Below are 15,870 nucleotides of genomic sequence, written 5' to 3' on the forward strand. Positions count from 1 at the left end.
AAAACTATATTATAAATGTCTTTATATGCTCCCTCCAGGTTCCGTTCTTTAAAGACTGCGGTGAAGATGATGTATGTTTGACAGACCTAGTCCTGCAGGCCCGTATGGACATCAGTGGATCTAGGTACAGGGACATTATAATTTGTTAAAGCATGTCATTTAATAACTAGCAACCCTGCACCTCTGTGTTTTACCCACGCAAGTAGTTAATGTGCAACTAGGGTTGCTGATTGGGTCAGCGGCAGTTTCCATTTGGGACCAGCAGTTCTCAGAGGCTCCCAAGCTGTACTTTAACTATGTGTTTACCAGTTTGCAGGGGTGAAACATATAGCACTAGAGGGTGGCTATATTTGAACATATGTTACTAATTTAAGGAATGTAACTCATGTAGGCGTATAATATATATGTAAAAAAGAAGTTACTACACATTATAAATAATAACAGTAACCAACTATATTAAAATCTGGTGTGGAGGCCAGGTGCCTCCATTTATAGTGATGAATTACAGGAATTAACTTAATCTAAAAAGAAATAATATTAGACAATGCATTCACCAGGATGAGAACCAGAGCATATAGAAAGTTAATAAGCAGCATTTCACATTTTAACAATGCAATTATATAATCTTGGACCCAGTGGTTAAAGTATTAAAATAGGCTAAAATATAACTAAAAAAATAATTGTAGCATTAGAGGCAGCAAGCGATGGAAGGTATATCAGCTATAGAATAAATACTTACAGGCCAAAGAGATAGTTTAATAATTGCTGTTTTAGAAATCACAACCTGGCAGATAGACAGGTTCATACACAATTATGCAGGCAGCAAGAAGTTAAAGTTGTAGCAGTAGATAATAAGAATCATTTGATGAAGCAGGGTCATAAACGCATATTCAGAAAGTAAGCAGCTACCAGGCCAATGGAAACAGGTTAAGCACAGAGTCCTGAAATCAGGTCCAGTGACAGCAGGAGCTCAGAAAACAGACATGCTTACTCACAGACCCAGAGCAATGACTAAGGGCAAGTTTTAAAGTCTACGAACGCAACATGTTTAGTAACTGTGAAATAACAACACAAAGACAAAGCCTGACATGTACTTCAGATTCATAGAAAGTGCTGATTGAAAATCTGGAAAATTCACACAGCAACAGATTCCATAACATTTAGGGGAAACATGTTTTAGAAATGAATGGACTATCTTAAAGTAGTATTGTGCATAATACATTCTCTGAATTGTTATAGCCTAATTAGGAAATATGGGTCTGATGAGAGAGGCCGATATTATCTGGTGGCCTTACCTATGGGGGACTAGGTAGAAAGCCATTAGTATATGGAATCTTTGGTTTCTTCTGGGGCACAGGTTTTATCATGGTAGCATAGATGCCAACAGTACCGAATCTCCTGGGACAATCCCTGGAGTTTGTTTTTTGTACTGGGTATTTATTTTCCCTGGAATTGTCCTGGAGACCGAGGCTGTCTGGCGGCTCCACTCCTGCTGCTTCTCATTCTTATCCTCGACCCATCTCTGGCTGTCATACCAGACTGTCACTTTTCCAGCAACAGCCGCTGCTTGCTTCCCTCCCCTCCCAATGTTTTTTTTTAGCCTCAACCAACAATTCAGGTCAGGTCAGGTGGTCTGGGACCGTAGAGGAGTGCCACTAGAACTGCAGGCTATTCAGGCAGTATTGTTGTATGAGGGAATGCAGAGGGGTGTCTGCCACATCTGAATATCTGTAAATTTGTGTCTGTGTGTGTGTTAGTATCTGTGTATCTGTGTATGTCTGTAACTGTGTGTTGAGGTCTGTGTTAGTATTTATGTGTCTGTGTATGTGTGGCTGTCTCTGTGTTAGTGTCTGTGTGTGTATGCGCTTGTTTGTGTGTGTCTGTATGAGTGTGTGTTAGTGTCTCTGTGTGTATTTATCTTTGTATGTGTCTGTGTATGTATCTGCACTTCTGTGTATGTCTGTCTGTCTGTGAATGTGTGTGTTAGTGTCTCTGTGTGTATTTCTGTTTGTGTGTGTCTGTGTATGTATCTGCGCTTCTGTGTATGTCTGACTGTGTCTGTGAATGTGCGTGTTAGTGTCTCTGTGTGTATTTCTGTTTGTGTGTGTCTGTGTATGTATCTGCGCTTCTGTGTATGTCTGTCTGTGTCTGTGAATGTGTGTATGTCTGCGTGTGTTAGTGTCTCTGTGTGTATTTATCTTTGTGTGTGTCTGTGTATGTATCTGCGCTTCTGTGTATGTCTGACTGTGTCTGTAAATGTGTGTATGTGTGTGTGTTAGTGTCTCTGTGTGTATTTATCTTTGTGTGTGTCTGTGTATGTATCTGAGCTTCTGTGTATGTCTGACTGTGTCTGTGAATGTGTGTATGTGTGTGTGTTAGTGTCTCTGTGTGTATTTATCTTTGTGTGTGTCTGTGTATGTATCTGAGCTTCTGTGTATGTCTGTCTGTGTCTGTGAATGTGTGTATGTCTGCGTGTGTTAGTGTCTCTGTGTGTATTTATCTTTGTGTGTGTCTGTGTATGTATCTGCGCTTCTGTGTATGTCTGTCTGTGTTTGTGAATGTGTGTATGTGTGTGTGTTTGTGTCTCTGTGTGTGTGTTAGAACCTCTGTGTGTGTGTTAGTGTCTGTGTGTGTTAGTGTCTCTGTGCACGTGTGTCTTTCTGTGAAATAGGCCTATTAAAATCTTCAGCTCCATGTTCATGAAGCTCTGAATCTGGACTTGTGTATGTGTCAGCAACAATGCACTGCTAGGAGCTAGCTGAACATAGCGCATTGGTGTTGCTATGGATACGTACATATACTTTTCAATAATGGTACCCAAGAGAACAAAGTAGAAGTGAAATTATACATTACATGCTCTGTCTGAATAATTAAAGTTTAATGTTGACTTTCCTATCCCTTTAAGCAATCAGTATGGCTAATTTACACTACTAGCATGTAATGTGCTTGTTTTGGGGATCGATCTGATGAGTGGATGCAAACCGTACAGGGATATGGCTCTGCTGCAAAGTGTCCCTGGATTATTATTTATTTTTTTAAATGTTGGCAACTATGGGGTAGAATTTAAAAGTCAGCCAAGTTAGTTAGACATATTGTGGAGATGATTCTGCTCTGTGTACCAAATAGCTTCTCATCTGAGAGAACAGGACGGTTGGATTTTTGTAGATATGTCTGATCTGAGAGCATAGGGTTGCTATGTGAATCTTTAACATCTGAGCTTTAGCATCTTGTTATATTCAGGGCCTTTTTATTCTTATTGTTGTTCTAGAGACAAACCCTACATTGTTAGAAGAGACAGAAGAAAGATGTCTGTGGAAGTTCTACTGCAAAACAGGAGGGAGAATGCATACAACACTATCCTCAGAGTTTGGTTCTCCAAAAATCTACTTTTTTCCAGTGTTTCTGCAAAGGTGGCTGAGTTTTGCTTTTTTTCATTAAGATAATGAATGGAATTTCAATTGATGTTTTGTGCCAGCAGTTAGGACATTTTTAAATCATGTTGGATTATGATTTTACAGGGAGAAGCTCAGGGCAAAGTGGAGTGTGCAGCTGCATCCAACTACAGCCGGACCTGCAGTGTGAACTATCCTGTCCTCAAGTCCATGGCAAAGGTTAGAGGTGATCAGTTTGCCCACATTGTGCTTTTCATTCACGATTCAACTAACAATAAGTGAATCTTTGGAGAATAGGAGGGGAATTATTCATGATCATTCTATTACCTCTAACATGAGTAATCTGTAATACAGTTTGCAATAAGAACAATACAAAGGTGCCATATGGCCTAGTACAGTCAGAAACAAATGGAAATCAGAAAGAATGGTTGCACTCACATGGAACCTCCATGTGTTTAATTTCACAGGTTGTAACTTCATAGCCACCCAGAAACAAGGAAATTACAGATTACAAGTGGAGCACTATTGGTTGCGCAGGGTGCGCTATCAATATCTTGGGCCTGCGCTCAGAATGGCGCACAGTATGGTATTGCAAGTCTATGATAAAAAAGAATTAACAGTGAACATTTAGAGTGGCCGATAATTCTTTAGTGTGCCCTGTACTTTCAATGCATCTCTTCAACCAAACACACTGAGATAAAAACAAGGGTGACATAGGCCCTTTTTAATTTGCAGTCCATTTCTGTTATCTGTATGTGTCCAGGGATATTACAAAGAGCCTGTGCCACCCTTGTTTGTATCTCAGTGTGTTTTGGTGGAGGGCATGCATTGTGTGGCTGTAGGTTAGGGACCCAGTGGAAAAGAGACCTTGACGTGGTCCTGGGCCTATCACCATCTAGCCAAATGTTGTAACTAACTCTTCCATTTTGCTTTTAATCTATCTTTGTGCTTGCAGGAGAGTGCCAGACTTTCTATGTGTTGTGTTAATAATTTTGTTTTGTAATGTTCCCTATGGGCTTTGCACCCAGACTTGTCTGGGGTTAACAGACTAACTGAAAGCTGTACAGGTGTCTGTGAGTGCACCCAGGGCTGTGAGTTTTGTAGGGTCATGAGATGTGTACCCAGTCCAGTTTGAGAGTACAGTCCATTTCTGTGATTTGTACACTTGGCTTAGTGTACCTTTGGAACAGGGTTTTTGTAGTATGCCCTATAGAAGCCTGTTGAGCAAGGGATTTAGCACAACCTCCAGATGTTAGCACACCTTAGGCTTTCACTTGAGCCCTAACTTTTAACTTAAAACTTGTAATATGAGCACAAGAATAAGAGCATTATTCAAAGGCATTTTTGTAAGCCTCTAATTTAATAGATCAATCACATTATTTAATATAAATGCCCCACACAAGAAACATACTTCCTTATATGATTAAAAGCGCAGTATTTATTGGAGGCAATTTCAATTTACCCCTTAATCATAGCCTTGACAAATCCTTTGGTCACTCCCACTTATTAAATTACTCTATAAAATCTATATGGAAGGCTTTATTAACAATCCCAATTTTCGATGTCTGGCACACTCTGCACCCTACCAGGAGGGACTATACTTTTTTCCTTCCCTCATAAACATTACTCTAGACTTGATTATATATTTTATGGTCCAGTCTGGGCTTACATTAATATCTAAATCTCATATTTGTCATATGACGTGGTTTGACCATTTCTCCATGGCTTGCTCCCTTAATTGGTCCTTAGCTCCCACTAATATCTACACTTGAAGGCTAGACGATACTATCCTTTTAAACTATCCTTTTAGATTATCTGACTGACATATGCATATGCACTAACCTTCCGGAATTATTTTGTATTAACACCCCGACAGATGCAGTTCACTTCACTAACTGGATGGCCTATAAATGCACTATAAGAAGTGAATTAATCAAAGTAAAGGCCACATTAAATAAACAGTGTAGACAACACTATGCTAATAGTATTAACACTGTAGCTCAGGCTGAAAAGCAGCATAAACTGCAACCCTCTAATAATGGTTTTGAATTGAAGGTCCATTAGGCTAGGAAAGCGGTATTACATGCTAGATATCTTAATCTTCAAAACACTCAATGACAATTTGCTATTCATTCCCAGTTCCATTTTGAGAGCAATAAATTGTGAAAACTTCTAGCTAGATATCTTAAGTAGAGATTTAATTTGTTTGTCCATTCTTTGAGCTTTAATGATAAGACTTCCAACAATACCAAATTATACTCCTCTAGTGCCCCATCTTACTCTATTTTTAAACCCCCACCTCAACTCTCTACTTACTTACAAAAAATACATTCTCCTAAGCTGTCAATGAAAGACAGACATGCTCTAGATGCTCCTATCACAGTGTAAGAGGAGATACACATGATTGAAAACTTCTCTAAGGGTAAAGCTCCGAGCCCAGATTAGTTTACTAGATATTATTACTCATGTTTTAAAGATATACTTGCAGCATCGCTTACTGATATGTATAATCCCGTTGATAGTCTTCATACTTTCCCTGAGTCTATTTTAGAGGCGCATATAGTTGATCCTGAAACCTTGCAAATCACCATTACTCCCACAGATCAATCAATATCACTTATTATAACTGATATAAAAATTTATGCCAAGATAATCACTAACCATTTGAATAAACTCCTTCCGTTATTGGTCCACCCCATATCAAACATGTTTCATCCTAGGGTGTGAATCACCCTAGGGCGTGAATCATGCTGCAAAATACAATCAAGTTCAATCAGTTTTCATTACCATAGATGCCGAGTAGGCTTTTGACAGCCACCCTGTCACTGTAACGCTCATGGGATATTCCTCTATCAGACCAAACTCGTCCAGTAGTCTTGTTATCCCGGCGTCAAGCCGGAATGATAGGGAATATCCCAGAGCAGAGAAAGTTAGTGAGATGAGGAAGGCGGCACTCACCACAGGCAGGACAGTTCCCAGCGGCAATAGCAGAGCAGTCCAAGGATGAACCACTAGAATGGTCAGGCAGGCAGGGTCTGGCAACAGCAAAGCAGTCCAAGGATAAACTACTAGAATGGTCAGGCAGGCAGGGTTTGGCAACAGTAAAGCAGTCCAAGGGCACACCACTAGAATGGTCAGGCAGGCAAGGTTTGGCAACAGTAAAGCAGTCCAGCAGTTAAAGGGTTAAGGCAGGTAGAGTAGTCAGACAGGCAGGTTCAGCAACAGAGATTAATCCAGCAGTTTAAGGGTTAAGGCAGGTTCAGCAACAGTTATCAGGCACAAGAAAGAACGATCTGTCACACCCAGGAGCACACAAAGGGACACCTATACTTGGGCAGTGACAGATCGTTCTTTGAGCATTTAAATAGGCGCAGATTCGCGCAACTGAGCTCAGACCGGCATCTGGAGTGTGCGGCAATGATGTCAGTGCTGCACACACCCAGAGCCGACACTGCCTCTGGCAACGAGCAGGGAAGGAGACGCTGCGCCCCTAGCAACGGCTAGAGCGGTGCGGCGTGACAGTCACAATTTGGTTTTGATTAGCATGTGAGCGAAAAAATTTAATTTCAACTTGTAGTACGCACACTACACGACCAGCGCAAAAAGCCGAAGCCTAGAGGAGTTAATGCTGGGGCGAGAGCGCAAACTACCAATCCACTCCTAATCTAGCCCTTAACGAGGCAGCTGGTAACGATCTTTCCTGATATGTTTCTTGAACAATGAAAGCATAATTCTGACTCCTTTGCAGTTGTAATGACTGACATACCTGGATATATATAAGAAAATTGCAACTTTATTGTTAATGCAGTAAATGTAAATGAAAATATTAGTTATCATAGGTCATATGGTTAGAATATTTAGAAGCTTTCTCGTACATTTGTATCTTTTTACTGGTAAAGTGACAACCCACATCGTATTGCTGAATATCTGTTACTTTTACTTTTTTTGTTTTTGTATAAAAAATTCCAATAAAAATGATTAAACTAAAAAAAAGAATAAGAGCACTATTGATTTAACTTCATGGGTGTTTGTACTAAATAGTAAATATATTTGTGCTTCACTTGCAATCTAACCCTTTATGTACTTTTGGGTTGTGTATGAGCTTTCAGTGTTTGTTTGTGTTTATGATGCTTTCTAGTTTTAAAAATCCATAAATTCTTTTTGTATTTGAGGGGTGACATGATTTACTTGGTTGAGTTAAAATTGTCATTTACTTAATGCACTAGATAGTTAGATGGATGGATAGATAGATAGATAGATAGATATATAGATGACAATCTGAAATGCGTCAGACTGTTCTTGCTGTCTTACATGCTTTTTTGATTACTTATGTTTTTATTGCAACTTGCAATAAAGATTGGCTTTAATATCTTTTATTGTGGCTGAGCTGATTTGCTTTTTTCTACATGTTGCCTTTAGACAGATGATAGAAACATGGAATATACCTTCTTACTTTATTTTTATTTTAGATCTTTTGGTTCAGGATAACAGTGAGGCTTTTTTTTACTGTCTGACTGTTCTATTAATTCTTTTTATTCAGGTGGCATTTGCTTTGGAATTTGAGTTCAGCTGCTCTTCCCTCATGAACCGGGCACAGATCAAACTCACGGCTAGCAGGTAAAATAGTCTTTTTTTAATGATAGTTGTGATTTTTCAAACAGGTGTCATTCAGTGCTGTGTTACAATGAACTGTGTATTATGTTACAGGCTGCACTGGCAGAGAATGGATAAATATTAATATCCTACCAGAGGGCAGATTCTATTTATGATCTTTTGTAGAGTCTTGGAAAAAAAACTTTATATTCAAATAGATTAATCCTAATTAGCATATACAGACTACACCTGAATATTCTCTAATTTCATTTGGGGGGGGAGGTAATTTCTGTGAATGTGAATGGATAATAGATCTCATAAATGTAATAAACATGACAACAATGGTCTAAAGGAGATTGTGGGAGAATTTGTTGATTGGTTTGTAAACACTCACATCTCTTCCTTTAAAGTGATAATGTTGAAATGAATGAGACTCTCCATGATAACTCCGTACAGCTTTCAGCCTCTGTTCGGTACGAGCCAGAAATCTTCGTGTTAAGGTGAGAATGGGAACATGACACGCAAAAATATATATTTGTTAGGACTTTCTAGGACTATGAAAAGACTGCATTAATTGAGAACTCTTCAGATTAATATTATTTGTGCTACAAGCTCATCTAAATGTATAATTTTCCTGAAACTGATGTATATTTAACCCCTTAATGACCACAGCACTTTTCCATTTTCTGTCCGTTTGGGACCAAGGCTATTTTTACATTTTTGAGGTGTTTGTGTTTAGCTGTAATTTTCCTCTTACTCATTTACTGTACCCACACATATTATATACCGTTTTTCTCGCCATTAAATGGACTTTCTAAAGATACCATTATTTTCATCATATCTTATAATTTACTATAAAAAAAATTATAAAATATGAGGAAAAAATGGAAAAAAACACACTTTTTCTAACTTTGACCCCCAAAATCTGTTACACATCTACAACCACAAAAAAACACCCATGCTTAAATAGTTTCTAAATTTTGTCCTGAATTTAGAAATACCCAATGTTTACATGTTCTTTGCTTTTTTTGTAAACTATAGGGCCATAAATACAAGTAGCACTTTGCTATTTCCAAACCATTTCTTTTCAAAATTAGCGCTAGTTACATTAGAACACTGATATCTTTCAGGAATCTCTGATTGACATGTATATATTTTTTTTTAGTAGACAACCCAAAGTATTGATCTAGGCCCATTTTGGTATATTTCATGCCACCATTTCACCGCCAAATGCAATCAAATACAAAAAATCGTTCACTTTTCACAAATTTTTTCACAAACTTTTGGTTTCTAACTTAAATTATTTACAAACAGCTTGTGCAATTATGGCATAAATTGTTGTAAATTCTTATCTGGGATCCCCTTTGTTCAGAAATAGCAGACATATATGACTTTGGCGTTGCTTTTTGGTAATTAGAAGGCCGCTAAATGCCACTGCGCACCACACGTGTATTATGCCCAGCAGTGAAGGGGTTAATTAGGGAGCATGTAGGGAGCTTTTTGGGATAGTTTTAGCTTTAGTGTAGTGTAGTAGACAACCCCAAGTATTGATCTAGGCCAATTTTGGTATATTTTATGCCACCATTTCACCGCCAAATGCGATCAAATTAAAAAAAAAGTTAAATTTTTCTCAATTTTAGGTTTCTCACTGAAATTATTTACAAACAGCTTGTGCAATTATGGGACAAATGGTTGTAAATGCTTCTCTGGGATCCCCTTTGTTCAGAAATAGTAGACATATATGGCTTTGGCATTGCTTTTTGGTAATTAGAAGGCCTCTAAATGCCGCTGCGCATCACACGTGTATTATGGCTAGCAGTGAAGGGGTTAATTATGTAGCTTGTAGGGAGCTTGCAGGGTTAATTTTATCTTTAGTGTAGAGCTCAGCCTCCCACCTGAAACATCAGACCCCCTGATCCCTCCCAAAAAGCTCTCTTCCCTCCCCCACCCCACAATTGTCCCCGCCATCTTAAGTACTGGCAGAAACTCTGCCAGTACTAAAATAAAAGGAATTTGGCCATTTTTTTTTTTAAAAAAAGAAGCATATTTACATATGCTGATGTGTATGATCCCCCCTTAGACCCCAACCTCACTGATCCCCCACCTAACAGCTCTCTAACCCTTCCCCTCTGCCTTAATGGGCGCCATCTTGGGTACTGGCAGCTGTCTGCCAGTACCCAGTTTTGCAAAAAATTTGCCATTTTATTAAAAAAAAGCCATTTTCTGTAGTGTAGCTTTCCCCCCCACCAAGACCAACCCCCCACCCCTTCCAGATCCCTTAGATTATATTTTTAAAGTTTAAACTTTATTTTTTTTGTTTACTTTTTACTTTATGTTTTTCTGTAGTGTAGCGGTTCCCACCCGCTCCCGCCCCGTGCACGTGCCCGCCCTCCAACCCCCGTGCACGCGCGCCCCCCCCGTGCGCGCCCCCGTGGGTCCCGCCCCCGATCCCGCCCCCCTCCACTCCATACACAACATCGATGGCCGCCCACCCGCCTCCCACGTAAGCTCCCACCCACCAACGATACCGGCCATCGATGTCCGGTGCAGAGAGGGCCACAGAGTGGCTCTCTCTGCATCGGATGGCCAAGGGGGGTTATTGCAGGATGCCTCCATATCGAGGCATCACTGCAATAACCGGAAAGCAGCTGGAAGCGAGCAGGATCGCTTCCAGCTGCTTTCCAGACCAAGGACGTACGCCACACGTCCTCGGTCATTAAGTGTATTTTTTTTGAGGACGTGTGGCGTACGTCCTTGGTCGTTAAGGGGTTAAAGGGATATAAAACCCCCATTTTTTTTCTTTCATGACTCAGATAGAACATGCGATTTTAAGCAACTTTCTAATTTACTCCTATTATCAATTTGTTTTTGTTCTCTTGGTATCTTTAATTGAAAAAGCAGGAATGTAATGTAATGTAAATGGGCCAACACCTAAGCTTACATTCCTGATTTTTCAAATAAAGATACCACGAGAGCAAAGAAAAATTGATAATAGAAGTAGATTAGAAAGTTGCTTTAAAACTGAATGTTCTATCTGAATTATGAAAGAAAAAATTGGTGTTTCCTATCCCTTTAACGAATAAACCAAGTGAAAATGTCATAATATTTGAGAAAAAACTTATTTTATGTATTATGCAACAGCCTTCTAAGACTGTATGAACAGGAGGATGAAGATCTTTTAGGGGGAATGGTCAGAAATGACCACTCTCCCTTTACCACCTTAAAGTTGACTCCCCTTACTGACCATCTTAGTCTTAGTGAATGTTCATAATAGGATTTATAGTTAGTGAAGGGATCCTAGTGAGTATTAGATAGAATATGATATAGAAATGAATGTAGTTTTGGATGTAAGTGGGCAGTTGTATACAAATTACATGTTCTAATTCCCACACAAAATATTTGCGGCTCCCAAGTGGGATAATTAGCTAGGATCAGTAATGCTAAAATGACATGCTCTCATGAATTGTAGCATGTAATTTTTGCATCGGGATGTCCCTTTAATTTTTTGTTATCTTTGCTCTCTTACCTAATGTTCCCCTCAGTGAAATGCGAAAGCAATGAGAAAAATGGATGGGAAAGAGATAGAAAAGTATATAATACAAACATTATAACTATTTACTGTGACATAATACAAAAAATATAACTATTTACTGTGACATAATACAAAAATTATAAATATTTACTGTGACATATTAAAATACATGTTTTGAGGTGAATGATTCCACACATAAGATGCATATTTCTTAAGTAGAAGCACTTCATGAAGTAATGAGTTCAGTTCCTTATGTTGCTTCATATTTAATACTGCTGTCTTTTCAGTGAGTCCAGTCTGAATCGTTACGAAGTGCAGCCAGGCAGACCGTCCTCTGACAGTTTGGGCCCAGAGTTCAGAACCATCTTCAAGGTACCTTTCCTCATAATGCATAAATAATAAACTGAGAACATAATAAGGGACAAATAATCTATTGCTACATAATAAGGGAAAACTTGGGCTCACTGCAGCACACAAGACTATATTAAAAGGACAGTCTACAGTGCACCATAGTCATCTTAAAGATAGATAATAGCCTCTTGCACCCATTCTATATCATGCAGCAGGAACAGTAAAAAAGTTATTTTAAAATTAATAATATTACTGGAAATTTTGAAATGGCTGCCAAGCTTTGCCCACTGATGACATCACGATCTGTGCTGCATCTAGGCACTCTGCTGAATAGCATTGACAGTCTGTTGAATCTAACTAGTGAGCCTTTTATGATTGGATGCCATATGCAGCCCAGATCATGATGTCATCAGTGGGCTGAACTTGAAAGCCATTTCAAAGTGGCCAGAAACAATATTCATTTTAAAATAACTTTTTTTACCATTCCTGCTGCAAAATATAGAAAAGGTTCAGGAGGCTTTTCGTATCTTAAAGGGATAGAAAACCCCAAAAAATTATTTCATGATTCAGATAGAGCGTCCAATTTTAATAATCTTTCTAATTTACTCCTATTATTAATTTTTCTTCGTTCTCTTGCTATCTTTATGGCAAAAAGCAGGAATGTTAAAGTGATAGTAAATTTCAGACTATAAGAATGTTGCAATTAAACATATAAAAGTTTGCAAGTAAAACCACATAATTATTTCTTTTAAAGTGTATATATATATATATATATATATATATATATATATATATATATTTATATATATATATATATATAAAATAAAAGATTTATAATCCTAATTGGTATTGTCAGTTCCTCCTCCCCCCTTCATTTCCTCTTTTGGCTGGGCTGTGATGTATAGAGCAGTCACATCCACTCTCTACATAGGCTTTCTATGAGCTTTAAATGGGCTGGACTTCAAGATTGTTAACTGACTGCTGATTGGATGTTCACTGGAATTGTCATAAAAAGTTCATCCATGTGGGCCGGCATAACATTGTAATAGAAGCATTACTATATGCACTAATTTAACCCTTTCACAGATGGATTAAAAACAAAAAAAGGTACACATATATTTGTTTAATGGCAAAGGTTGCATTTATGGCATTTGATTATTTAAAGTTTACCATCACTTTAATCTAAGGTAAGACTTTAAGATGACCAAGGTGTAGACTGTCCCTTTAACTTACCTACAGTTCAGGTGCAACATATCTAATCTGAGTGTTACATTTATTTGATTAATTGTGTATTGGTAGATCTGGGTGGACAGCTAGTTTGGGCGGGGGTGGAGTAATATGTAGACAGGACAATGTATAAGACCTGAAAAGAATGATGGTTTTGATATGTGAAGACACATGTATTTTAGAAAGAGTAGAAACATATTTACTCTTGGGGACAAGCTGGTCTGATCTGAAGGATAGGGTAATTTGTTGGGCAGGTATGTTTGAATGACAGGTGAGTTTTATATAGAGGAGCAAGTGGATCTGGCCTGGGTCAGGGGAGGAAGTCTGATCTGGGGAAGAATATAGTGGGACACAGGTGGTCTTGGGTGAGAAGCAAGCAAGGTATGGGTTTATTGATAAGGTTTCTGTCACTTTAAATATGTTGCTCTCTTTCTGCAGGCCCAGTATGTAGATTGTTATCCTATTCACAATTTATCTGTCCGCATCCTCACCCCAGCAATGGCTTATGGGAACACGTACTTCTTGTCTGTCACTAGGATAATAGCTGAAAACGTAAGATACTTAGTAAATATCACCCTCTCTAAAACTGCCTCTCTCGGGTGCCTGACACTTATGTTATCTCACATTTCCTTGCAAGGCCACATGCGTTTTGACCAATATGAGCTCCCCTGGAATGGTCCCCTTTCACCAGGAGGATCTTCTCCACGTAGATACTCTGGTAAGGATAATAAACACTAATCAGATCACTTACAGGAATCCATGTGGTGTAGAAATGAGAGAAAAGATGAATTTATATTTCTATATTTATATCCTTTAAAAGTCATTGTACTATAGTTAATCGCATGCTCTGTATACTGTAAATAGTATGTATAGTTATTAAATCCGAACATAATGCAATATATTTTGTTAAAAACATAATAAGGTTTATACGTAAGATAAATCAATTATATTCACTAACAGCAGGAGGTAGGCAGAAACTTCTTGCACATCTCCAAGACTCTAATCTTTCCCATTATGGGCCAGATTACAAGTGGAGTGCTAATTAATGCTCCCACTCGAGCGTTAATTGAGCTAGAAGTAAGCTTTTTGCGCTCATTGGGTTGCGCTCGTATTATGAGTTGAAAGTAAACTGTTTTTTTCTCATGCGCTAACCCAACGAGCACAGAAAGGCAGTTAGAATATCGCGTGTGCATTCATGTATTCCCCCATAGAAGTCAAAATCTAAAAAAGAGTGGAAAAACCTAACACTCCACTCTCCGATCACAAATTCTCATGTGTGCTAACCCGACATTTAAATATTAATATTTCACATTCCAATGTTCTTCACATAACAGAATATGTTCTATTTTTATATATATATATATATATATATATATATATATATATATATATATATATATATATATATATATATATTTTAGGTACAATATATATTTATACCTTTATATATATTTTTATATATATATATATATATATATATATATATACATACAACCCCAATTTTGAAAAAGTTGGGACTGTGGATGCAGCAGAGAATGGTGTTGTCTGACAAAGGTTTACCAAAGTTTTTCCGAGCCCATGTCAGGATTTTCATTACAGACTCATGATGGTTTTGAGACAGTGACGTCTGAGGGATCGGAGAGCACGCTATAAAAATATTGTGCACTGTAGAAGGTGAAATGCCCTAAATCCTGCCGATTTGTCTTTGAGGAATGTTTTTCTCAAAGTGTTGGATCATTCGCTGACGCATTTGTTGGCAGATTGGTGAGCCTCGACCCAGCCTTTTTTTGGAGGCTCCTTATATACTATGATTACACGATTACCTCACCTGTTTCACATCACCTTCAACTTCAACTTGTCACATTGCTATTATTTCTAAACTGCCCCGTCCCAACTTTTTTGGAACGTCTTGTGGTCATCAGATTTGAAAAGTGTATATTTCCAAAAATACATTAAATTCACAAAGTAAAACATCAAATAGTGTGTTAATAATGTGTTTTCAATATAGTACAGGGTGAATTAAATTTTCAAATGACTCTTTTTGTTGTTTTGGTTTTTTTTTATTTTCCATGCTGTCCCAACTTTTTCAGAAATGGAGTTGTACATGATTACATATAGATATATACAGATATACATAGGAATATATATTAAGAATTAAATAGAACATTCTGCTATGTGCACAATATTGGAATGTGAAATATTTACAGTAAATAGATAGTTAAAACCTTTATTAAATATGAAGATTGCATAAATATGTTTTTTCATGTTTTCATCTACTTAACGGCAAAGGGCTCCAAAGCCCTTATACATATGTATTTATGTGTTTATATGTGTGTGTATATATGTCTGTAAATACATATATACACATAAAAATACATATGCGCACACACACATATATATATATACACACATATACATCTTTAGCAATGTATCTGTATGTATCTCGAACACTTATCGATTGCGCGCTAACCTGACAAGAGTTATTAAAGGTACATTAAACACTAAATAAATCATTGCTTGAATGGTGTATTCAAAGAAAATATTAGCCTGAGAATAATTTGTACATGTATTTTTAAAAATTATATTAGTTGTTTAAATATTGAGAAAATAGGGTAAAGTTAATGTCAATAAAGCAGTGGGCGCGTCCATATTATAAATTAGGTTATATTTTCTGCTGAGGCCAATTAGGAATGATTATACATGGCTTATTAGAGTGTACAACCAATGACTGTGTGGAATATAGCTGTGTCTGCAGGGGTGACACTACAGGGGGTG

General features: G+C 37.8%; 1 protein-coding gene across 1 annotated transcript in view; it reads left to right on the plus strand.

Moving 5' to 3' along the window:
- Window positions 1-15,870, plus strand: part of ITGA10 (integrin subunit alpha 10) — a 203,538-nt gene that overhangs the window by 148,200 nt on the left and 39,468 nt on the right. The window contains 8 exon segments of the mRNA XM_053704493.1: window positions 39-124; window positions 3,269-3,410; window positions 3,519-3,611; window positions 7,933-8,009; window positions 8,396-8,485; window positions 11,805-11,889; window positions 13,534-13,647; window positions 13,733-13,813. Of these exon segments, the coding sequence (XP_053560468.1) occupies window positions 39-124; window positions 3,269-3,410; window positions 3,519-3,611; window positions 7,933-8,009; window positions 8,396-8,485; window positions 11,805-11,889; window positions 13,534-13,647; window positions 13,733-13,813 (768 nt within the window).

This window comes from Bombina bombina, chromosome 1, assembly GCF_027579735.1.
Source record: "Bombina bombina isolate aBomBom1 chromosome 1, aBomBom1.pri, whole genome shotgun sequence".
Classification (NCBI taxonomy): domain Eukaryota; kingdom Metazoa; phylum Chordata; class Amphibia; order Anura; family Bombinatoridae; genus Bombina; species Bombina bombina.